General features: G+C 36.6%; 1 protein-coding gene across 2 annotated transcripts in view; it reads left to right on the forward strand.

Moving 5' to 3' along the window:
- The window catches only part of COG5 (component of oligomeric golgi complex 5), a 324,571-nt gene that overhangs the window by 147,137 nt on the left and 153,220 nt on the right, over positions 1-24,214 (forward strand). For both annotated transcript variants that reach the window (XM_081146842.1, XM_081146843.1), the window contains exons 7-8: positions 4,312-4,442; positions 15,432-15,597. In XM_081146842.1, the coding sequence (XP_081002968.1) occupies positions 4,312-4,442; positions 15,432-15,597 (297 nt within the window). The remainder of the gene's footprint in view (positions 1-4,311; positions 4,443-15,431; positions 15,598-24,214) is intronic.

Consider the following 24,214-nt stretch of genomic DNA (forward strand, 5'->3'; position numbering starts at 1 on the left):
ACTCATAACTAATATGGTTGAGCATTCTTATAACCATAATTCTGAACTCTATATCTATTTGCTTGCTTGGATCTATTTCATTTAGTTCCTCTTCTAGAGATTTCTTCTGTTCTTTCCTTTGTGACATGTTTCTTTGCCTCCATATTTTGGCTGATTCCAGTTGTTTGTTTCTATGTACTAGGTAGAGCTGCTATGTCTCCTGGAATTTGTAGAGTGGCTTTGTGTAGTAGGTGTCCTGTAGGGTCCAGTGGCTCAGCCTCCCCAGTCACCTGAGCTGGGCCTTCTAGGTGCTCCCTTGTGTGGGCTGTGTGCACTGTCCTGTTGTAGTTGAGTCTTGGTTGCTATTGGTGTCACTAGGAGGAATTGACCCCCAAGCCAATCAGCTGTGAGGACCAGCTGCAACTACAGCCAAAGAGCTGCTGTGTTGGAGACACCCCTATGGAGCAGGATTTACTTCAGTGGAGCTTTGGTATTCACAGAGTGTGCCCCTCGAGTGTGTCACTTGTGGATTTGGTAGGGTTGTAATCCAGTGTGGTCGAGTCTGACCACCAGGTGCACTGTGTCTGGGTCCTCCCGGGAGGTGCAAAGTCAGCCTCTGCCAGTGCCTTGCCTAAAGCCACCCAGCATGAGCTCTTCAGCAAACCGTTATTTGGCTGCTACTTGTTTTGGTCTTGGTGTTGTCCAGGAGAGGCCAAGGTATGAACCAATGCAGGCTGCCACTAGTGCCAGCCCTGGGGCCACTTATCAAGCCGTATGATGCATGCTGCTGCTTGAGAGATTTTAGGAAAGTCCTAAGCATGAGTCTCAAGAGGCCACTTGCACAGAAAAGCCACTGGAAATGTCTTGGGTGAGCTTGCAAGTAGAGAGGGGCGGGGCCTTCAGGAATCATCAGGGCAGGGCCAAAGGTGTGAGTCAGTTGCTGGAGATTCAGTTATGGCACCTGCCTGATGGCTGTGTATGGGGAGGACTCGCCAAAGGAGCAATGTTCTCTGCCATCTCTTCTGCCTGGTAGAAAGCTGTCCTTCCACCTCTCGCCCCAATTTCAGGCAGGTTAGTTCCTCCCCAAGTGTCCCAGGTTCCTTTCAAGTTGCTGCCTGGCGCTGGGGCTTAGAGGGAACTCGTCTGAGTGAATCTGTGCTCGGGCCCTTTAAGAGGAGCTGCCTTGGACTCCAGCCTTCGTGTCCCTCAGCGACAGTCCCCACTGATTTTCACACCCTGAAGTTTTGGGGATTTCTCTTCCTGGTCCTGGAGCCCTGGGCTGGGGGCTTTATGTGGGGCTGGGACCCCTCACTCCTCCGGGAAACCTCCACAGCTGAGATATTCCTCCCGGATTTAAACCATGGCACTGGGTGTGGGCCCCGGGGCGTGTCTTCAGGATTCAGCCCCAATCCGCCCATGTCTCTGCCCCTCCTACTGGTCTTGGCACTTCTTCAGTTTCCTGGTTGTAGGGCTTCTGTTCAGCTAGATTTTAGGTGGTTGAGTGATGGTTGTTCTATATTTTAGTTGTAATTTTGATGTGGTTGTGAGAGACGGTGGGTACAGCTGCTTCCTACGCTGCCATCTTGTTTCCTATCCTTGTTATTTTAAATTATTTCTTCGTTTTGCTTTTCTGATTGAGTGTTTTCTGCTACCTTGTCTTCTAAATCAGTGATTTGATCCTTTTCTTTGTCTAATCTGCTCTTCATTCTATCTAATGTATTCTTCATTTCAATTATTGTATTCTTCATTTCTGACTGGTTCTTTTTTATTATGTTTCCTATTTCCTGTTTTATATTTCCTATCTCTTTTTTGAAGCTCTTCCTGAGATCATTTATTCTTCTACTGAGTTCATTGAGCATCATAATAACCAGTGTTCTGAACTCTGCCTCTGGTAGATTGTGTCCATTGCATTTAGTTCTTTATCTGGAATTTTATCCTGTTTCTTCATTTGGGATGTGTTTTTTCTCCTCACTTTGCTGTTCTAGTTGAGCCTTGATTGCTGTTGTCTTGTCGGTGTGTTGACTTGACCCTTAGGCTGACTGGCCATAGAGATTGGCTGTTGTGTGGGAGCTGACCCACGGAGCAGGATTTGCTTTAGCAGAGCTCTGGTGCCTACCAAGTCCACTCTGTGTGTGTATTGTTTGTGGTGCTAATTTGGTGATGCTCTGGCGTGGTCTGAAGCCTGCCACTAGGTGTGTTGTTTCTGGGGCCTCTTGGCAGATGCTGTGGTGTAGGCAAGGTCAACCTGGGGCCACCTGGTAGGAGCTAGAAGTGATCTGTAGTTTGTAGTTGCCTATACTGGGAGTGTTTGTGCTGTGAACTGAGGCCGGCTGTGACTAGTGCCAGAGGTGGGGTCACTTAGCAAAAGGAACAGGGTATGCTGAAGCCATGCACTGCTTGTTTGGGTTTTATGGACCTATCAGAGACGTTAGGGAAGTTCCAAGCAGGGGCCCAGACTCGCCCGCTGCTTGTATGCTTTAGCCTCTAAAGGAGATTTGTGCCTGCCTTGTGGATTGGGCAGGGCAAAGTCTCAAAGAATCACCACGGTGGGGAGAGAAGTGTTAGACAGGTTAAGGGGAACTCAGATATGGCAACAACATATGCCTGAAGGCTGTGTTGGGGGAGGGCTCAATAAAGGACCAATGGCACCTGCCCCTTCAGCCCTTGCCTTGAAAACAGACAATTCAGTTCCTCCCTGTATATCCCTAGCACTTTTCAAGCTGCTGTAGCCTCTCTGGAGCTTAGGGCAAATGTTTGTGACTGGGTGAGTCTATACTTGGGTTCTTTAAGAATATGTCTGGGTGCACAGCAGCCCTCCATCTCACCTGGCCAGAGCCCCACTGATTTTTCTGAGCCCAATGTTGTGGGGACTTCTCTTTCTGGTACTGGTGCTCGGTTCTGGGTAACCTGGTGTGGGGCTTGGACCACTCATTCATCAGTGGGAACCACCACAGCTGAGATATCCCTCCCAATTCTTAACCACTATATGTGTGTGGGGGACCAGCCCGTTTAGTGCCTACATAGAGCATGACTTTTAAATTGCTGGCATTTTATAGATTAAAAAAATGAAGCCTAATGAGACAGTATCACTTAACTGTGATCATCTAGTGAATAAATTATGAGGTAGGCTCTAAGACCAAATGATTTAGAGGTATTTTCAGTACTCTTTCCACTGTGGTAAGGCAAATGTCCCTTTAGATATACACATTTTTAAAAAATGGTCATGTTTGAAGTACAGTTAGCAATAACCACTATTCAACTGCCCTTTACATCATTTCCTTTTGTCCTTTTGGGTAGAACTAACTATATAGTGTTCAATCAACAGATATTTGAGTGCTGCTAAGTGGTTAGCATTATACTGGATGTTTTAATGTAGTTTCACCTAGGTAGTAGTTGTGATTCAGTTTAAATAAGATAGGATAATGTGGTAAGTGTTAGGAATATGTTAATAAGACTTAAAGTTTAAAAATTCTAATTAGGATAATGCAGTGAAAAACACACTTGATATTCTGTTCAGTAATTAGAAAACTAAGTTATCTATCCAAATCAATTTTTTTTGTTAGAAATAATTTATCTTAATAAAATAGAAAATATGAGTTTTAGGATGGTTTCTAAGATGCTTAATGAAACCTTGACCTTTATTTGTAGCATTTTAGTTACCTTAGATATGACTAAGATTAAGCCAAAATAATAATAATGATAATAAATTTTTCAAACTCATTAAATATGCAGACAATTTTATGAACATTTTGGTATATATATTTTCAGACTTCTTGATCTGTATATATAATTCTAAAGTTTTAATTTTATAAACTTTATATAATTATATAGAGTTAATTCCTCTGTGTAATTGTTTTCACTCAGTAATATCATGAAAGTTTTTCAGTATAAGTAACTAAAGTTTTTTTTTCATAATTTATTAATCATTCTCCAAATGTTGGACATTTATTTAAAATTTTTTGTTATAATTTTTAAAGCTATGTTGCAAAATGAGAAATTTCTATGATTATCAATTTGTATTAAAAGAAATTTTACACTACTTTTTTGTGTAATCTGTTCACATTACTTTGACTTTATAATAATCATAATTTCTACTCTTGCTTTACCCACTCTATTTTATTTGGAACATTTTGCTCTATAATAAAGTTATTTATTGAGTAGAAAAGGTTTGCATATTTTTTAAATACAGAGATTTTAGAATACAGAATTTGAAATGAAATAGTGGGCATACAGAAATCTATAGTATTTAGAACAAGTTAGACATGGTGCTTTGATATCTTGATATGTATCTGATATTGAAATATTTAAATGTGTGTGTGTTTTTTTAAATAGATTATCTTTCTCAAGGAATAGATCTTTCTGGAATTGAAGTAATAGAAAATGATCTACTTTTTATTGCAAGAGCTCGACTTGAAGTGGAAAATCAAGCTAAGCGCCTACTGGAGCAGGGTGTGGAGACTCAGGTAATAAAAATATTGCCTTTTTAGTGTTAGATATATAACATAATACAGATGAACATCTAACTTTGACTTTACAAAAGTAATAAACATTTTCATTTTACCACTGACGAACTATAATTTGAATTAGAGAGTAGGACATAAAATAAGTACAGGGAAAATTTATTTAGTATAAATTATTTAATTTTAAAAACATATTCTCTCTAAGATTTCTAAGGTATAATGTATATAGTATGAAATATATTTTTATATAATATATATGTAAATGGATAGTTAATACCTCTTGAGTATACTTTGTTCAGGTCCTGTTATTCATTTAAGCCTTTCAGCAGCCTAGTGAGTTTGCTGTTATTATTTCTATGTTAAAAATGAGGACACTGAGAGCATTTTAATTTTTATTTCTTAAATTACAGTTGACATACAATATTATATTAGTTTCAGGTGTACAACCCAATGATTAGACATTTCTATAACTTACAAAGTGGTCACCCCAATAAATTTAGTACCTATCTGAAACTATACATACTTGACTGTCTTCCCTGTGCTGTACTTTACATCTCCATGACTATTGAATAACTACCAATTTGTACTTTTTAATCCTTTAACCCTTTTCACCCATCCCCTATCCCCTCTCCCACTGGCAACCGTCAAAATCTATGAATATGTTTCTGGTCTGTTTGTTTATTATTTTTAGATTACACATATAAGTGAAATCATATAGCATTGTCTTTCTCTGTCTGACTTATTTCACTTAACACAATGCCCTCTAGGTCCATCCATGTTGTTGCAGATGGCAAGATTTCTTTCTTTCTCTCTCTGTTTTTTTTTTAAATAACTGAGTCATATTTCATTGTATATATTCACCACTTTTTCTTTGTCCATTCATCTATTGATGGACACTTGGGTTGCTTCCATATGTTGGCTATTGTGGATGCATGAGTCTTTTCGATTTATAGTTTAGGGTTTTTTCTGATAAATACCCAGAAGTGGAATTGCTGGGTCCTTTGTCGTCTCTTGTTTATAGCCTTTGTTTTAAAGTCTGTTTTGTTTGGTATATGTATTTCTACCCCAGCTTTTTATGTTTATTTCCACTTCTATGAAATACCTTTTTCCATTCCTTTACTTTCAATTCGTATGTGTCTTTCGATCTGAAGTGAGTCTCTTGTAGACAACATATGTAAGGGTCTTGTTTTGTTGTCTATTCAGTCACAGTATGTCATTTGATTAGAGCATTTAATTTATTTGCATTTAAAGTAATTGTTGATAGATATGTATTTATTGCCATTTTATTCTTCCTTTTTTGTAATGCTGGTTTGGTAGTGATGAACTTCTTTAGTTTTTTTTGGTCTGGGAAGCTCTTTATTTGTTTCGATTTTAAATCATAGCCTTACTGGGTAGAGTAATCTTGGTTGTAGGTCCTTGTTTTTCTTTTTCTTTTATTTCCTTTTTATTGAATTTATTGGAGGTGACACTGGTTAACAAAATGATACAGGTTTTAGGTGCACAGTTCTACAACATACCATCTATACAGTGTGTTGTGTGTTCATCACCCCCAGTCAAGCCTCTGTCCATCACCATTTATCCTCCCATACCCTTCTCTGCCTCCCCGTTCCCCCAACCCTGCAGTAATCACCACACCATTTTCCGTGTCCATGAGTTTATTTTATTTTTTGCTCAATCCCCCTCCCCAACCTCCATCCCCCGCAGCTGTTCTCTCTCTATGAGTCTGTCTCTTGTTTTGCTTGTTAGTTCATTTTGTTCATTAGATTCCACATATCAGTGAACTCATATGGTACTTTCTCTGGCTGGCTTATTTCACTGCTCTCCAGGTTTATGTTGTCATTTGCACTAATTTGTTGTAAGTCACTGATTTGAAATAATATATGCACCACTATGTTCCTTGCAGTATTATTTGCAATAGCCAAGATTTGGAACCAGTCCAGGTGTCTATTAGTAGATGAGTGGAAAAGAGAAAGCTTTGGTACTTTTACACAATGGAGTACTACTTGGCAGTAAAAAAGAAGGTCCTTGCTTTTCATTACTTTGACTATTTCATGCCAATCCCTTTTAGCCTGCAAAGTTTTTGTTAAGAAATCAGCTGACAGTCTCATGGGAGCTCCCTTATAGGTAAATAATGGTTATTTTCTTGCTGCATTTTTTTGTTTGTTTAAATATGTTTTTATTGATTTCAGAGAGAGGAAAGGAGAGGGAGAGGTAGATAGAAACATCAATGATGAGAGAGAGTCGTCAGTCGGCTGCCTCCTGCGTGCTTCTTTCTGGGGATTGAGCCCACAACCTAGGCATGTGCCCCAACTGGGAATTGAACTGTGACTTCCTGGTTCGTGGGTTGACACTTAGCTGCTGAGCCACACTGGCCGGGCTTCTTTCTGCTTTTAAGATTCTCTTTGTCTTTAACCTTTGGTGTTTAAATTATCATGTGTCTTGGTCTGGGCCTCTTTGGATTCAGCTTGTTTGGGACTCTCTGCACTTCCTAGACTTGTATGTTTATTTCCTTCACCAGGTTAGGGATGTTTTCCATCATTATTTTTTCAAATTGGTTTTCAATTTCTTGCTATCTCTCTTCTCCTGATATCCCAATGATGGGAATGTTAGTATGCTTGAAGTTGTCCCAGGGACTCTATACTTCCCTTATTTTGTGGGGTTCTTTTTTCTTTTTGTTATGAGTGGATATTTTCTGCTTCCTTACCTTCCAAATCACTGATTTGATCTTCTGCTTAATACCCTACTATTGATTTTCTATAATGTATTCTTCATTTTAGTTATTGTATTCTTCATTTCTGACTGGTTCTTTTTCATGTTTTCTATCTCATTTTTTTTATGTTTCCTATCTCTTTGTTGAAGTTCTCACTGAGTTCATCTACTCTTCACCTAAGTCAATGAGCACCATTATAACCAGGCAGAGTTCTTGTCTCCATTTTATTGATTTATTTTTTTCCATTTTATTTAGTTTTTTTTTCCTTTTCTGGAGTTTTGTCCTGTTCTTTTATTTGGGGTATGTTTCTTTATCTTCTCTTTTTGACTCCCTCTCTGTTTCTATGTAATAAGTAGAGTTGCTTACATTTCCCAGTCTTGGTAGAGTGGCTTCTCTTTAAAATGGGCTAGAATAAAGTTGATTTCTGGTTGATAAGATTATATTATGCTCTTAAATATCCTGTTTAGTCTCTTAATTTCATTTAGGTTATACACTGTTGACTGTTGATTGTTAACAGGTTCTGAAATAATCATATTAGGTTAGCCGAGAAGTACATATCAAGCATTAATAGCTGTATGTTACTGAATCAGAAAAGCCACTGATGAGCTCTGAATCACAACCAAGGTAGCTAATATAATTCTTGATTTTAAATTATGTTATTTAATGTGATTCTTTCTTCCTTTACTACATGTTATCTCCCATGCACCTCCATTAGGTTTTCAATGTTTTAGGCATGTTATAGCTCCAAGAAAGGTGTAATGTATATATCATGTTGCAACATATGCACACAGGTATTGTAAATTGCCTTAAATATTTTGTCCTAATATATTCCTGTTATATATAAGGTGTTGTGAGTTTATTAATACTACTCTTGATAAATAAAATATTTGGATTTTAAAGTTCCTCAATTATTGTGCATCATTAAGGAGCTGAGCTTTTTAGCCTTAAAATTTACCCAAAAGTCAGCCTAATTTTATTAAATATGTATTCCACTGAGAGAGTGGTTTAAAGAATTACCTACTTTTTGGTAAAGATCTGTATACTTTCTATGCTAGGGGGGAAAAAAAAGCTTTTTGCTTTTTTCCCAGCAGTAAAGATTGTCTAAATAATGAGAGAGAGCTGTTCTTTGAATTTTTGATTCTTAGTCTTTTTGATACAAGGATTATACGATCCTTTCAAACATATTTCTGTAATCGTCACCTGAGGATATGTTTTGGGGTTGTTTTTTTATTGATTTTAGAGAGAGAAGAAGAGAGAGGGAGAGAGAGAAACATTGATTTGAAAGAGAAACATCTATCAGTTGCCTCCCACATCCTTCCAAACCAGGGACTGAACCCTCAACCTGGGTTTGTGCCTAACCGGGAATCAAACCCATGACCCTTTGTTGCAGGGACATGCTCCAACCAACTGAGCTGTACTGGCCAGGCTTCACACTTTTAATATATCATCACAGTGGAATCTTGGTCTTGTACATTTATTTCATTTTTGTATTTCATTTTCAACTAAGTCAAATTCTGTCTCTTTGTATTTCTAATTTCAGTGATGTCCAGCTCTTTAAAATCCTCTCAAACTTTTGACTTAATGCTGTATTTATCCTCACAAAGGTCATTTCTTATTGCCTATAGCCTAGCAAATGCTTGAATATTGCTTGCTATTTCTTGGAACAATCTTTACAGTAGTCTGCAGATATATCTCTGTTCCATTAGCTCAGTGCCAGCTGTTGCTTTGGTTACAGTGTTCCTGTTTTGGCAAGCTTTTTAGGGATCTTAAACAACTATGCTTTTTTTCTGACTGTGTTCTTGTGGGATTTTTTTTCCCTCACTGTAATAATACCAAGACATTGAAAAAGAAAAAAATAAGCATCATATTTATTTCCAAAGCAGGAGAAATAATTTTAGTGTAATAAAACGGCTGTGCTGTCTTCTGAAATGCTTTTGAAGCAGAACTCTATCTTGATCTACTTATGAAATTATCGCTTCTACTCTATTACATGGTCTTTTATTGCATTTTATATTACAATTTATGAAGTTGGGTAATTTTCTGTAAGGTTAAATGATTTGTTGAAGGTCACAGTGACGATTTGTAGAAAAATTATTCTTAGAATATTGACTTTCTCATTTAAAGAGAAGACATTGTCTAGAAACATTGTTACCTTTTCAGTAGAAATGTGTCTCTGTCTAGCACGGTATTTTTCTAATGTGTTTAGTCTGTCTGTTTTGAGATTTATTACAATTGTCAGAGAATATTTCCAACATGCAAAAATGGTGTACCTGGAGATGTTTTAAAGTCAAGTGTATCATGATAAGATGGCTTCTTTAAGAGTATAGATTAAGGAGTGAAGGTCCCAAGACATAAAACTGGCCTGCCACTGAGAAGCTGTGGGCCTACTCTCTTGGTTTCCTATCTTGGTTTCCTTAACTGTAAAATGAGCATTGTAATATCTACTCTACTTATGTTTCGATGACAAAATTGGTGGGTATGAAGGCCCTTTAAACAAACAATGCTGTGTAAGGGAGAAATCATCTCCATCCAGTATACTATATCCACAGATCAGAGTGGCACATTATGATAAATAAAGACCACCAAGAGCACAGAATACCAAGAATGGGTCTGATTTTGTACAGAGAGGAGGTTGGTAGGTTGTATAAGGAAACAGAAGTCATAGAGTTCATTCTGAAACATTGAGAAAATAGGCACACAGATCAGGCAGTTTGAGATGAGCAGTGAATTGAAGTGTTCACATTGCATTTGTGAGGCTTATCTGTGGGATGAGAAAGAGGATCCTGTTAAGGACAATTTATAATTTTACTGATTTAAACTATGCTAAAGTTGTGATTTACAGCAAAGAGTGGGGAGCCAGGTGGGTGAGGCAAGAAATTGATTAACTGTTTGCTCCTGAATTAATACAAGCTTCCCAGAGAACACAGTGATCCAGGGTTCTTGGAAAGGAGTTTGCTCATGGGCAGTTTTCAGGGAGGCTTTAAACTTAACAAACTAAAAAAATAGCATTCATTGCTTCTTCTTTTAAACTTTACTTCTTAAAGAAAACCAGACTTTCCTTTAATTGGTATTAATGATCATTTGCAAATAACCATTGTTACTTGGAAAAAGCACGAACTTTAAAATCATACACTTTAAAGTTTGACACTCTGATCTGCCATTTATTCTCTGTTGTCTTAGACCTTTTTTAAACTTCTTTTTCCTCAGTTTCCCTGTCTTTCAGTAGGGAACAATAATAGCTACTTTGAAGATTTTGTTGGGGAAGGTTAGACATGTTCAAAAAAACCACAGAATTTAACTGAGTAAATTTTAAAGATCTAATTACCTTTATTGAGTGATTGATAAATCAGGGAGCATCTCATCTATCATGTATAAAGGAGCCCCAGGGAGCTCTACAAAGTGGAAGGCAGTTATAGGCAGAAGGGCCAAGGGATAAGGAAAGAAAGGATTACCTCATAGTCCTGTGGTGAATGGAAGGTGACTATGTGGCAGGTGACCTCATTAGTGCTAACCAAAACATTCCAGACTGACCAGTTAAGACTGTGTTACTGGGGAATGTTGTAACTGTAATTAAGTTAGGTGTTAAATGTTGATTTGGTGATGTGGGCTTAGCATAAGTGACTCCATTTTGGGCCTGTTGTTTTTTTTCAACAGACATCATACATGTAAAGCCCTTAAAATAATCCCTGGTTTATATATAATAGGCCTTACTAGACTATGTTCCCTCTGAAGGCTCTAGGGAAAAATGCTTTCTTGCCTCTTTCAGCTTCTGGTGGCTTCAGTCATACCTTGAAGTTCCATGGCTTGTAAATGTATAATTCCAATCTCTACTTCTGTTATCTCATGGCCTTTTTCACTATGTGTGTCTGTTCTCCTCTTATAAGGACATGGGCCATTAGATTTAGAACTCACCATAATCCAGTATGACTTCATCTCAACTTAACTAATCACATCTGCAAAGACCCTCTCTCCAAATAAGGTCACATTCTGAGGTTGTGAGTAGGCATGAATTTTGCAGGGACACTATTCAACCCACCATACCCTCTAAAATTTAACCCATTTGTAAAGTATAGAAACATTTAGCAGCTTGAGCTACCACAACAAAAAATACCATAGACTGGGTTGCTTAAATATCAGAAGTTTACTTTTTCACAGTTCTGGAGGCTGGAAAGTCCAAGATCAAGGTTAGGTAGGTTTCAGTTTCTGGTGATGTCTCTCTTCTTAGCTTGCAGACAGCTGCCTTCTTGCTGTGTCCTCACATGACAGAAAGAGAGAGAGAGGTGAGACAGGGCACTAATGCCATCACATCAAGGTCCTACCTTCAGGACCTCATCTAACCCTAATTATCTCCCAAAAGCCCCGTCTTCACACACCATTGCATTGGGGGTTAGGGCTCCAACTTCAACTGAATTTGGGGTGAGGGGAGGGGACACAGACATTCAGTCCATAATAGCATTAAAAAAACAACAACAACTCAGACATAGACAGCAGTATGGAGATTTTTAAAAAATGACATACATATTTCACACTAGGCAATATTTTAGGAATCAATTATTTTTATTTTTAATTTTTTAAAAATGTGACTTTATTGACTTCAGAGAGAAGAAGGGAGAGGGGGAGAAGGAGAAACATCAGTGATGAGAGAGTCATTGATCGGCTGCCGCCTGCATGCCCCCCACTGAGGATCAAGCCCAAAACCCGGGCATGTGCCCTGTCTGGGAATCGAACCGAGATCTCCTGGATTGTAGGTTGATGCTCAACCACTGAGCCATGCCAGCTCGGCTGGAGTCAATTATTTTTAAAAACAATGATAACTAATTGTGACTGTGTATATACATATACATAAAGCTGGCTTATATTGTCTTGGGAAAAAACTATATAAGATTCGTGTTTGTTTAATAGTTTAAATATTCACATTCTGTTTTATTTGATGTCTGTCCCAAAAGAAACTATGAAGCATTTTTGAATGGTGTTTTAGGTATACAGAAAAGCAGAGGCTTTTTCTGATATATCTTTTTGTGTCATCTTATCTCTTTCATTTCCTGTTATTGTCTTTAGACTTTTTAATTAAAATATAATCAAAAGAAAAGTGCATATGCCATGAGTGCAACTCAGTTTTTCACAGTGAACATACATGTAATACCAGCATTCAGACAAAAAACACTAAAACCTTACCAGCATCACATAAGTATTCTGTATACCTTCTCTTCAGTTAACAAGTTCCCCCAGTTAATTCTTTTATATATACCAAAAGTTTGAGAGCTGCTATGTAGGCACCTGGATTTGTAGTGGATATTTGTGTAGTCTCTCACCTGTCAAGTATCGTGTTAGTTTCCACAGTGTGCTGTCATTCACAAGCTTTGTATATGCTGTTTCCCTGCTTGGAGCAGGGGTTTTTGTTTGTTTGCTTGTTTTGCTTTCTCACTCCTGTAAACCTTCTGCAGTTCCTCACTTCCACTCCCAACACCTTCCATAGCAACTTCATTTCAGGTCTTACCTGGGACTCCTTCCTTTAAGGAGCATGAACTCCTCCATCTCTCTTCCCCTCCCCAGTTCTGAGTTAATTACCTCTCAGGTATTTTCATTAAACCCTCCATTTCTCCTCTCATTTATCATGGAACATTCAAATTACTGCTTTACATGTCTTTATCTCTCATCCTGCTATACATATTGAAAGGTCATATAGTTCAGTATTTGCTTCATTTTTTATTTATTCATTTTTGTTAATCCTCACCCAAGAATATCTTTTTCATTGATTTTTTAGAGTGAATGGAACTGAGGGAGGGAGGGAGGGGGTGAGAGAGAAAGAGAGAAAGAGTGAGGAAGAGACATGGATTGGTTGCCTCCTGCTTGCTCCTGATGGGGGCCAGGGATTGAACCTGCAACCCAGGTATGTGCCCTTAAGTGGAAATCGAACCTGTAACCCCTCAGGCACGGGCTGACACTCTAACCACTGAATCACACTAGCTAGGGGTATATTCGATATCTTTTTGTTGTTGTTAATCCTCACCCAAGTATATTTTTTCCATTGACTTTTTAGAGAGAGTGGAAGGGAGGGAAGGTAGAGTGAGAGAAACATCGATGTGAGAGAGAGACATTGATTGGTTGCCTTGATCCAACCTATATTAGATGCCTTTTAAAAATGAGATATGTATGTTCTGTTTTGAAAAGTTTTTGGAAGTTAATCATTTTTGTAGTGGGAAATTTGAAGACTGGTCCATTTTAGCCAAGTCTTTTAAGTGAAATATGACTTTAAATGTTTTTCAATTAATGTACACATATAACTTACAGTGTACATTCAACTGCTAACACTGAAACCTTACTTATTGTTGAGAAGCTTCACATTTCAGATCCTTTGAAGATAGGAAAGGTAATAAGTATAATTTTACAGTATATATTAGTATTCTAGTTTTATAAGGTTGAGTATATTCTTTGAATTTGCTCAGGTAATGTTTTCTTGGATTATATAGACACTTAAATAGTGATAAGGGAAATTTCTTTACAGCTGTCTAATTTTAATTCTCTAAATAATAAAAAATAAAAAAATATCATCACTCTGGATGAAAATAACAACTCATACTACACCCCATATTTTCAGTTAATAATTTTATATGAAGTACCTTATTTCCTCCCATTTTATTTGTTAGTACTGAGAGAGAATTGATAGTATATACTAGAATTAAATTCTGTTATAACCATATTAAGTTAAGCTTTTTAAATTAAAACATTTAATTTGAAATAGTGTCCATTTGCTTATTTTCCTTGTTTAATTTTTAAAAATCCAAAAGGGGCATTGTTATTCATGAACCATGTTTTCTGATATTTCTGTTTGCCTCTGTGTGTATTTGTATGTATCTGCAGTTATGTACTATTACTACTAACACCAGTAGATTTCAGAAACAACCTTTTGGCTTATTTATAAATTCACCAGTGAAGAATATAAGTTAGCCCAGCCGGTGTTGCTCAGTGGTTGAGTGTGGACCCGTGAACCATGAGGCCACTGGTTCGAGTCCCGGTCAGGGTACATGGCCTGGTTTTGATCTTGATCCCCACCAGGAGGCATCCAATCGATGTTGATGTTTCTCTCTCATCAGTGTTTCTCTTTTTCCCTCTCCCTTCCTGTCTCTGTAAAATCAATAAAAACATATTTTTAAAAAAGAATGTAAGTTAAAGAAATAATTTAACTTTTTTACTACATTCTAATAACAAGCACTGAATCATAAATGAAAGAGGAATTTCAGCTATTTGGGCCTGGAAATATGTATTGGTGAACTAGATTCTGGCTTGGTAATTCAGTCCTTTAACTGATGACAAATACAACAATCTATATTACTATGGACTTAATCTTCTCGTAGAGAGTGTTTCTACTATCTACCTTTTCCCCTACCTTCCTCTGCTTTAGTCACTCTGCTCCAGCCATCATTAAGATCTTTTTGCTATTTCACTGGCTAATTTTTTACAACATTTATCACAACCTGATATTCTGTCACATTTATTTTTATACATTCTCTGTAAATATAAGCTCCATGAAGGCAGGGACTTGCTTGATTTTGTTTGCTACTCTATTTCCAGCACCTAGAACCAAGACAGACACATAATAAGTGCTGTATAAATATTTGTAGTTAGAGTGAATAAATAAAATATAATGAAAAGTATATATCAGTCTGCATGGCTCAGCACTCAGTTAACTATTCAGAATTCATTTATTTATTCTCTAAACAAATACAGGATTTTTGTCTCTAGAATGGCTCTCTTCATAGGACTGATGGTAAATTTTAATTTTTTTAATTTATTTTTTAAATATCTTTATTGATTTCAGAGAGAGGAAAGGAGAGGGAGAGAGATAGAAACATCAGTGATGAGAGAGTCATTAATCGGCTGCCTCCTGCACTCCCCCAACCAGGGATTAAGCCCGCAGCCTGGGCATATGCCCTGACCGGGAATCGAACCCTGATCGCCTGGATCCTAGGTCGATGCTCAGCTGCTGAGCCATGTCCGGCTGGGCCGATGGTAAATTTTAAATATGCTCTAATAATATAACAACTTCTGATCTTATCCTTTAAAGGAGGAGGAAAAGTGAAAGGGGTGAACTTATTATAGAATATTTAACTTGTTTTTTTATGAAATAAATAATGACTAAAAATAATATTTGTTCCAAATGCATTGTCTTTGTTCTTTTCTTTGATAATTTGAAAATACTGTAGTAAAATACTGTAGTAACTGTTCAAATACCAATATGTATTTCTATCTATTTTCCCCCTCCCCCCCGCACCTCTTAAAAGAATCCAACCCAAGTTGGAACAGCTCTTCAGGTTTTCCATAATCTTGGAACTTTGAAGAATACTATTACCAGTGTTGTGGATGGATATTGTGCTGCTTTAGAAGAAAGTATCAACAGTGCGTTAGATATCAAAGTTTTAACTCAGCCTTCCCAGTCAGCTGTGAGAGGTAAGGATATGGTTTATATTTAGTTTACTTATTTATTTATAACTGAGAAGTCCTTGGAATAGTATATGAAATACTCAAGGTTCGAAGTAATTTAATGACTCATTTTTTAGTAGACAGAAAATGACAGAAGAAATTGTTTCAGAATTTGTTTACAACATTTTTGTCTAATCAGTGAGTTTAACTGGCCAATTGGTATATTCAGAACTTCTAGATAAAAATCTATAAACTGTGGCTTCATTTAGTTCAGAGGAAACAGATGCAAGAAGAAAAAAGGAACATACTTTTTTCTCTAAAATTCTTTTTTTTTTTTCTTTAAATATATCTGTATTGATTTCAGAGAGAGGAAAGGAGAGGGAGAAAGAGACAGAAACGTCAATGATGAGAGAGTCATTGATCAAGCCGACAACCGGGCATGTGCCCTGACTGGGAATCGAACCCTGATCGCCTGGATCCCAGGTGGATGCTCAACCGCTGAGCCACGCCCGGCCGGGCTTTTTCTCTAAAATTCTTATCCTCACATGTACTTCTTATTGAGACAGAAAATATTTTTTTAAGGAAATGCCATCTCTACTTTAGCTTTTTCGGCTTTTCCTTATGATAATTTTGGTTTTCAGGAATAATAATGGCTAACTGTGAAGATAGTAAACTGATAAAAAAACAAAAAACTTTGGGAACACTACAACTATAGCAAAATCTAAAGAAAACTACTAAAGATAGGAAGGAGTGGCACTACAGTGCACCTGATAATGACATTCATATATATAGCACACTTCATAGATAGGAAACACTATACATTATGTGTACCTCTCACTTCCCCAAGTAACCCCAACTCTGCATTTTTCTCCGTATATTCTTTCATCTCTCCTATTAATATGGATGGACTGCACTTGCTCCTAGCAAAGACCAAGTACTCCACTTTTGTGTTAGGTCCCATCACTCATGTACATTGCTTTAGTAGATCCCCTCTCTCTGCCACTTCGTCAGTTTTTCATCACATATAATCATGCTAGTGTATCTTCTACTCAAAGACAATAAAGCAAATCTATCTTGACTCTGTTTCTTTCTTCAGCTTTACTGCCTAATTTTATTTCCTCAGACTACAGAAAAATTCCCCAAAGTGTTGTCTACATATACTCTCTTCAGTTTTTCTATTTTTCTATTGAAGAAGGTACTCTAATCGTCATAGAGTTGTCCTAAAGAATAAATGAAATAACACATGTAAATTAGTAACAGAGTTCTTATCACATGGCTAATACTAAAAAATTATTATTGGCAGCCATTATTATTATTTTTATATTTGCTATATAAACATAACCTTATAACACAGAATGTATGTCACTCATAAATAACTTGCACTAGAAACAAAGAGATAAAAGAATCTTATATCTTAAATGAATTTTCAAAGGTTAGCCATAGCCTCTGAGTGGGTCTGTATTAAAACTATTTTAGGAGAGCTTTGAACAGAAATTGCCAAAGGAGATTTCAATCAGTTTTTCCCAGCAATTATTCTCAGAAAGGTTGATCTAATGTTTAAATTTTCAGGAGCAGTTTAATCTCATTCCTTCTGTGTTATCAAAAATGGGGGGGGGATTAAAGCAGTCATTCGCATGCTGTCAATCCTAATGTTCACCCTTTTGTTGAAAGAATAAAGAGTTTTAAACCCTTATTATCATCTGTTAAAGAGTTGATACTGTGATTTAATGTACACACCTTAAGCATCAATTCTTTATTATTTTTTAAAAGTAATCATTATTATTATTATTTTTTTAAATGTTACATTGGAAGTATTAATGTTAATTTCCTGATCTTGTTCCTGATATTGATATTATGTAGTAGAATGTTCTTGTGTGTTGGAAATACACCTTAAAGCATTGCACTCGAGGGTGATGGGCCTCATGTCAATCACTTATTCACAAATGATTCAGGGAAAACAATTGTTTTTTTACTATGTTTTTCAAAATTTTTATATGTTTAAGATTATTTCAAAATTGTACATAACATTAATACAATTTTAAGGGGGAAGTGTTACCTATGAGATATTGAAAAGTTTATAATTTAATAAGAAAATGATAAACAACTCAATTGAAAAAATAAAGACTATGAATAGGCAATTTAAAGAACACATCCAGTAAATGTGAAAAGATGTTTAGTCTCTTTTTGGAGGATTAACTAGTTATTAGGGAAATACAAATTAAACAAGATACTATTTCTCAATCATGAGATAGGCAAAATCTAAGACAGAACTAAGTGTTGGATGAGATCACAAACTGTTGTTGTACTCTAATTGTAGGAAAATAAAGTGGTTTAGCCACTTTACTCAATTTTATGAAATTGATCTGTAAGTTTTAAAATGTGTATACCTTTGATTTTATTATTTCTCTGATAAGATTATACCCTAGAGAAACTCTGGTACGTATGTATGAGAATTTATTTTTAATTTTAATTTTAATTTATTTTATTTTATTATTTTTTTATCCTCTTCAGAGAGTGGAAGGGAGAGAGGGAGAGAGAGAATAATTGATGTGAGAGAGAACAATGATTGGTTGCCTTCTGCACACACACCAACCGGGGCTGGGTATCAAGCCTACAGCTGAGGTATGTGCCCTTTCCTGGAATCGAACCTGGCACCCTTCAGTCCACCAGCTGATGTTCTAACCACTGAGAAAAAATAGCTAGGGCTTATTTATTGATTTTAGAGAGAGAGGAAGAGGGAGGTGAGAGAAAGATAGAGAGAGAGAGAAATATTGATTTGTTGTTCCACTTATTTATGCATTCATTGGTTGCTTCTTGTACATGCCCTGACTGGAGATTGAACCCACAGCTTTGGTGTATCGGGATGATGCTCTGGCCAACTGAGCTACCTAGTCTGGGCCAAGAATTTTTATTGCACTATTGTTTATAATAGTGAAACAGTGAAAACAACCCTTCCTTCAATTGAAAAATGAATAAACTGGTTCATTTATTAAGTAGACTACTATGTGACATTTAAATTAATAAATTTCCAAATACAGATAATTCTAAAAAAAATGATGTGAAAAAGCAAGTTGCAGAAAGAGACATACAGTATAAAAATTTTTTAAACCTAAGAACATGATAGACTATGCTATATATTGTTTTGCATATATAACTATGTAATTAAAGTATAAATATGTGCATTGTAATAGTGGTTGTCAAATTCAAAATAGCATTAGCTCTGGGGTAAAAGCAGGGAAAATGGGACCAAGAAGGGAGGGGTATGCTGGGAACTTTATTTATTCATTCACTTTTTTTTCTTATAAATATATCTTTATTGATTTCAGAGAGAGGAAAGCAGAGTGAGAGAGAGGAAAGCATCAATGATGAGAGAGTCATTGATCGGCTGCCTCGTGCACACCCCTGACTGGGGACTGAGCCCGCAACCCGGGCATATGCCCTGACCAGGAATCAAACTGCGACCTCCTAGATCCTAGGTCGACGCTCAGCCACCAAGCCACGCCTGGCCAGGCTATTCATTCACTTTTAATCCTTCTTTAACATTTTATTTTTGAAGACTTTATTTTTTCAGACCAGTTTTAGGTTCACAGCAAAATTAAGAGGAAGGTAACAGAGATTTCCCATATACCCCTGTCTTTATACATGCATAGCCTTCCCTATTATCAACATCCCCTACCAGAATGGGTCTGTTGGCAACAAAGTCCCTCAATTTTTGTTTGACTGAAAAAGCCTCAACATGAAAATACTCTCTCAACGTCCCACTCTGTCTTTCTTGGATGATTTCTGAGAGGCTGGATTTAATTCCCATCTTTGTTCCTCAACTTTGACTTTCTGTAATTTGAAAATGGTATACATAAGTGTATATATATTTTTTTAAATATGTATTCATCCAGCTTGGTGCTTTTGAGCTTCATGGATCTGTGGTTTCGTGTCTGACATTAATTTGGGAAAATTCTAAGTCATTGTTGTCTCAAATATTCTTCTGTTCCTTTCTGTCTTTCTTCTTCTGGTATTACCATTATTTGTATATTACACCATTTGTAGTAGTCTCACAGTCCTTGATTGTTCTGTTCTTTTTATTTTTCAGTGTTTATCATCTTTCCTTTACAGTGTTTGAGGATTTTAATGGCATATCCTCAGCTCATAGAGTCTTTCCTCAGTTGCCTCCAGTCTCCAATAAGCCCATCAAAGGCATGCTTCATTTCTATTACAGTGCTTTATATCTCTAGCATTTCTTTGTTTTTTTCTTAACATTTTCATCTATTTGCTTAAATTGCTCATCTGTTCTTGCATGCTATCTTGTCCATTAGAGCCCTTAGCATATTAATCTATGTTATTTTAAATGCTTAGTCTGATAATTCCAACATCCCTACCATGTCTGGTTCTGATCATTGCTCTGCTTAAGATTGTGTTTTTTGTCTTTTTTTTTTTTTTTAATATATCTTTATTGATTTCAGAGAGAGGAAGGGAGAGGGAGAGAGGAGATAGAAAGATTAATGATGAGTCATTAATCAGCTGTGCCCTGACCGGGAATCGAACCCCGATCGCCTGGATCCTAGGTCGATGCTCAACCACTGAGCCACTCCTGGCAGGGCGTTTTTTGCCTTTTAATATGTCTGTTAACTTTTTTCTTGGTAAAAGTAATTACTGTAAATAGGCCTTTACTGTGGTGGTAAGATATGTGGGGAGGGAAAGCATTCTATAGAGCTATTATTAGGTCTCACTGTTTTAATGAGCCCTATACCTTTGTTTTGTGAACTTCACAAGTGTTTTACATTTTTTTTTCCTTTAGGTGGGAAAGGATGATTAGGGTAGGCTGGAGTTGGGTAGTTCCATACTCCAGGTCAGTTAGACTGTGGTAATATCCCAGCTGATAAGGCTTGGTTAATTAGTATCTCCTGAGAGCAGGCCTTATTAAGAACAGAGTGCTCTGGCATATTTCAAAATGATTCTTTTTGCTCTCCTCCTCTGGAAGCATGAGGGGATTTTTCTCCAATATTCACTGTAGGGACCTAGTCAGGCTCCTGAAGAGAAATCTCAATATTGTAGCTTCCCTCTGTGACTGGGTACCCCTGGAGTTTTTAACTCTCAGAATTGTCCACATTGACCCTCTAGCAATTCATCAGCTACCATTCTGGTTTTTCTACCATGGTACTGGTTCCCTCAGTGGTTTCTGCTAGAGAGGCTCTGCTTTGATAAGCAGCAACTCCATGTTTGCTTGTAGATCTTTATAATTTCGGGAGCAGCAGTGATTTGCCATATGTCCGCCCCTCTCTTCTGGGTCCAAGAAGAGTGTTGATTTTTCAATCTGTGCAGGTTTTTTGTTTTTGTTTTTAATCCTCACCCAAGGATATTTTTTCCACTGGTTTTTTTAGAGTGGAAGGGAGTCGGGGAGAGAGAGAGAGAGAGAGAGAGAGAGAGAGAGAAACATCGATGTGAGAGAGACACATCGATTGGTTGCCTCCCACAGGCCCCCAAACTGGGCCTGGATTGACACCTGCATCCCAGGTATGTGCTCTTGACTGGTATTCCAAACTGAGACTCTTCGGTCCCTGGGCCCATGCTGTAACCACTGAGAAAAACCATCCAGGGCTATTCAGCTTTTTATTTGTTGTTAGGACAGAGTGGTAACTTCCACGCTCCTTACATGTGGAACCAGAAGTGGAATTGCTAATCAGATTGTATAGCTCACATAGCTCACTTATTTTTTCTTTGATTTCTAAATTGTTTTTTCTTTACCTTTAAAGTTCTGTAATATTTTTAGGATATATTTTGAGACTGAATGTTCTATATCTATTTTTTCTGAGTTAGAATAGTTTCTTTTATAGAAAAGTTTACCTCTGTTGTACATTGCAATATTTTTCTCCTTTTTAGGAATCTTATGCATATATCACGTCTTGTTTTTCATTTTTAGTATCTTCTCCTAAATTATATTTTATATCTTTGTACTTTATTTAATTTGTATGATTTCCTCTTGCCTATTTCTCATGTCTGATTGTGTTTTCACCCTTGATAATTATATGGTTTTTTCTAATGTAGTGTTAATCTTTTTTTTTAAATATGTTTTTATTGATTTCAGAGAGAGGAAGGAAGGGGGAGAGAGAGAGAGAAACATTAATAATGAGAGAGATTCACTGATCAGCTGCCTCCTGCATACCCCCTACTGGGGATCTAGCCCACAACCCGGGAATGTGCCCTGACCGGGAATCGAACCATGATCTTCTGGATCTTAGGTCAGTGCGCAACCACTGAGCTGGACTAATGTGGTCTTAATCTTTGTTATATATTCACACTGAGAGTGTTTCCTCTGATTAATTTGAGACAGCGGAAAACTTAGTAACCCTTCCTGTTGTTTCCTTTGGGAATTTTTTTTTCCTATGTTTATCATCACCTTTTCCTTTATTTCTTTCCTCCTCCCTTCCCCCTAACTCCCACCTCAATATATGTGTTAGGTTTCATGTTGCTTTGTTTCTGATTACTGTTCATCCTTGAAAGGTACTGCTTGTTCCATGAAGAATAATATGGAATTGGTTGTAGACTGGGAGAGTGTATAATTTTGATTTAGGTTTGTTGTCTAATGTTAACCAATAAAAATTTGAAGTTGTAAAACAAATTAAAAGTGCATTTGGGATCTTAAAGGATTAGAACCCCCGAGATGCAGATTTAGGTAGCAACCCAAACTGTGCTCTGGAGAGAACAAAGAAAGGCAGGGTTTATAAAGACAAAACTCATAAAATATAATTCTTTCATGCAAATGAAGGATTGCTGGCTAGGTTAGTTTCAAAATGCAAATAAGGGAGGCAAAAACTATAAGGAAGGAAGTAAAATCCATATATGCATTTTCAACTTTTATTGTTTCATGGCACACATAAATTAATTACTAAAATTCTGTGGCACACTAAAAAATATATTTTTTGACAACCTGACCAAAAAAAAAAAAAGCAGGTATAATTTTGATTCATTCACACCAGACAGCTGTTGTGTTGGCTGCTGTAATTTTTTTATTTGGTAATCTAAGGGAAAAGAGGTCAGTGCCCCAGACTAAATAGTCAGGTATTGCATGTTTTAAAAATTCTCCTAGGACACTAGTGTTCCTCTTTCCACACACCAGTTGAAAATCGCTGATATTCGGCCATGGGGCAACTGTAATTCCAGGATGTTTATGACTCCACCTTGAGCTGAGTTTAGCAACAGGTTTAGCAACTTACTAGCAGCTCTGAAAACTGAGGTGTAAGATGTGCCTAGGCTCCACTTTCTTAATAGCCTCCTTACTCTATTTTAAGTTACTCTCTTAACAATTTTTATTCCACTTTTCCCCATTGTCATCTAGTGTAACAGTTCACCAATTTTTATTTCTTTCCACCTTGGACACACTTTTCTCCAATTTTGGACTATCCTGGAACTTAGCATGAGTCCCAGTAAAGCCTTTAAGCAGTTTCTGTACAGAAACCTCATAATCTCTGTTTTTATTTCTTCTTTCACCTCATTTTACCTCTAGTAGTCTCCCCAAGCTAGAGTGCTAATTCTTATATGATGCCATTAACATTTTATTATAATTTCTTTTTCAGGTTTTCTTTCTTTGCCACTCTCCAACATGAACACATAACTAGCTTCTTCCCTCAACCATCTTATCCATCTCAACTCTAAGCAAAGAATCATTGGATAGCCTGTCTAAATTCTTAAAATTGATTTTAAGATCAATTTGTTCATTGTTAATGGCCTTAGATGTCAACTATCTGGTTCCTTGTTCATTTTGATTTACCTACAGCATTTGGGACATATGCTTCATAATCCTGTTTGAAGTTTTAATTTAGATTTTTTGAAGATGCTTTGCTCTACTTTATTCTCTTCTTTTCATTGTTCTTCAAGGGATGAAAGTAGGAAAATTATTTTATTTTATTCCACTATAACAACTGGAAATCACTCTTAAGTATTATTTCTTTGAGGACTTTTCAGTTTCTTCTATCACTTCAGTAAAACTTAGTTTTTGACAATTTGTTTCATGAGTTTATGACACTATTTGTTTCATGAGCCCTCCATAAGCTAATAATGGCATCTGTTTTTCTTTTAATTATTCTTTCTTCCCTTCCTTTCCATAGCTGTCCTGTGTTCAGTTGATTATTTCTTTCATATTTATATCTTCAGCGAGATGTATTTAGCTTATGAGAATAAAAATTTTAAGTACTAAGCTATAAGTAAGAAAAATAAAGCCTCTAGAAGTAATCAAACCTGTGACTGTGATCTTATTTTCCTGTATCTCAGTTTCTCCAAAGTAAATATGAGCAGAAAATAGTATCTTCTTGTATTTCTGCTGGTATTTATTTTGAGGGTAATGGGTTGATGCATCCCATAATTCTTTATAATAAAACCAAGTTGTACGTAGTCCAGGAATTTTATTACTATTTTTAGTTTTGACAAAGACAGGACATAGCCTTTCCTTGCCATTACAAGTGTATAACATGAGACAATTGCAGATTGTTTCAGTATTACCTCTCTATTCCCTGTATATTTTTCCTTAATATTCTTTGCAAAACTGTGCAAATAATTTTAAAAATTAATTAGACCTAGATTTCAAACAGGAATTATATTTTTAAAACCAATATCTCTTTTCTATATGTTTCTCTTTTTTATTTTCAATTTTCAG

The sequence above is a fragment of the Miniopterus schreibersii genome (assembly GCF_964146895.1).
Source record: "Miniopterus schreibersii genome assembly, chromosome: 9".
Classification (NCBI taxonomy): Eukaryota; Metazoa; Chordata; class Mammalia; order Chiroptera; family Miniopteridae; genus Miniopterus; species Miniopterus schreibersii.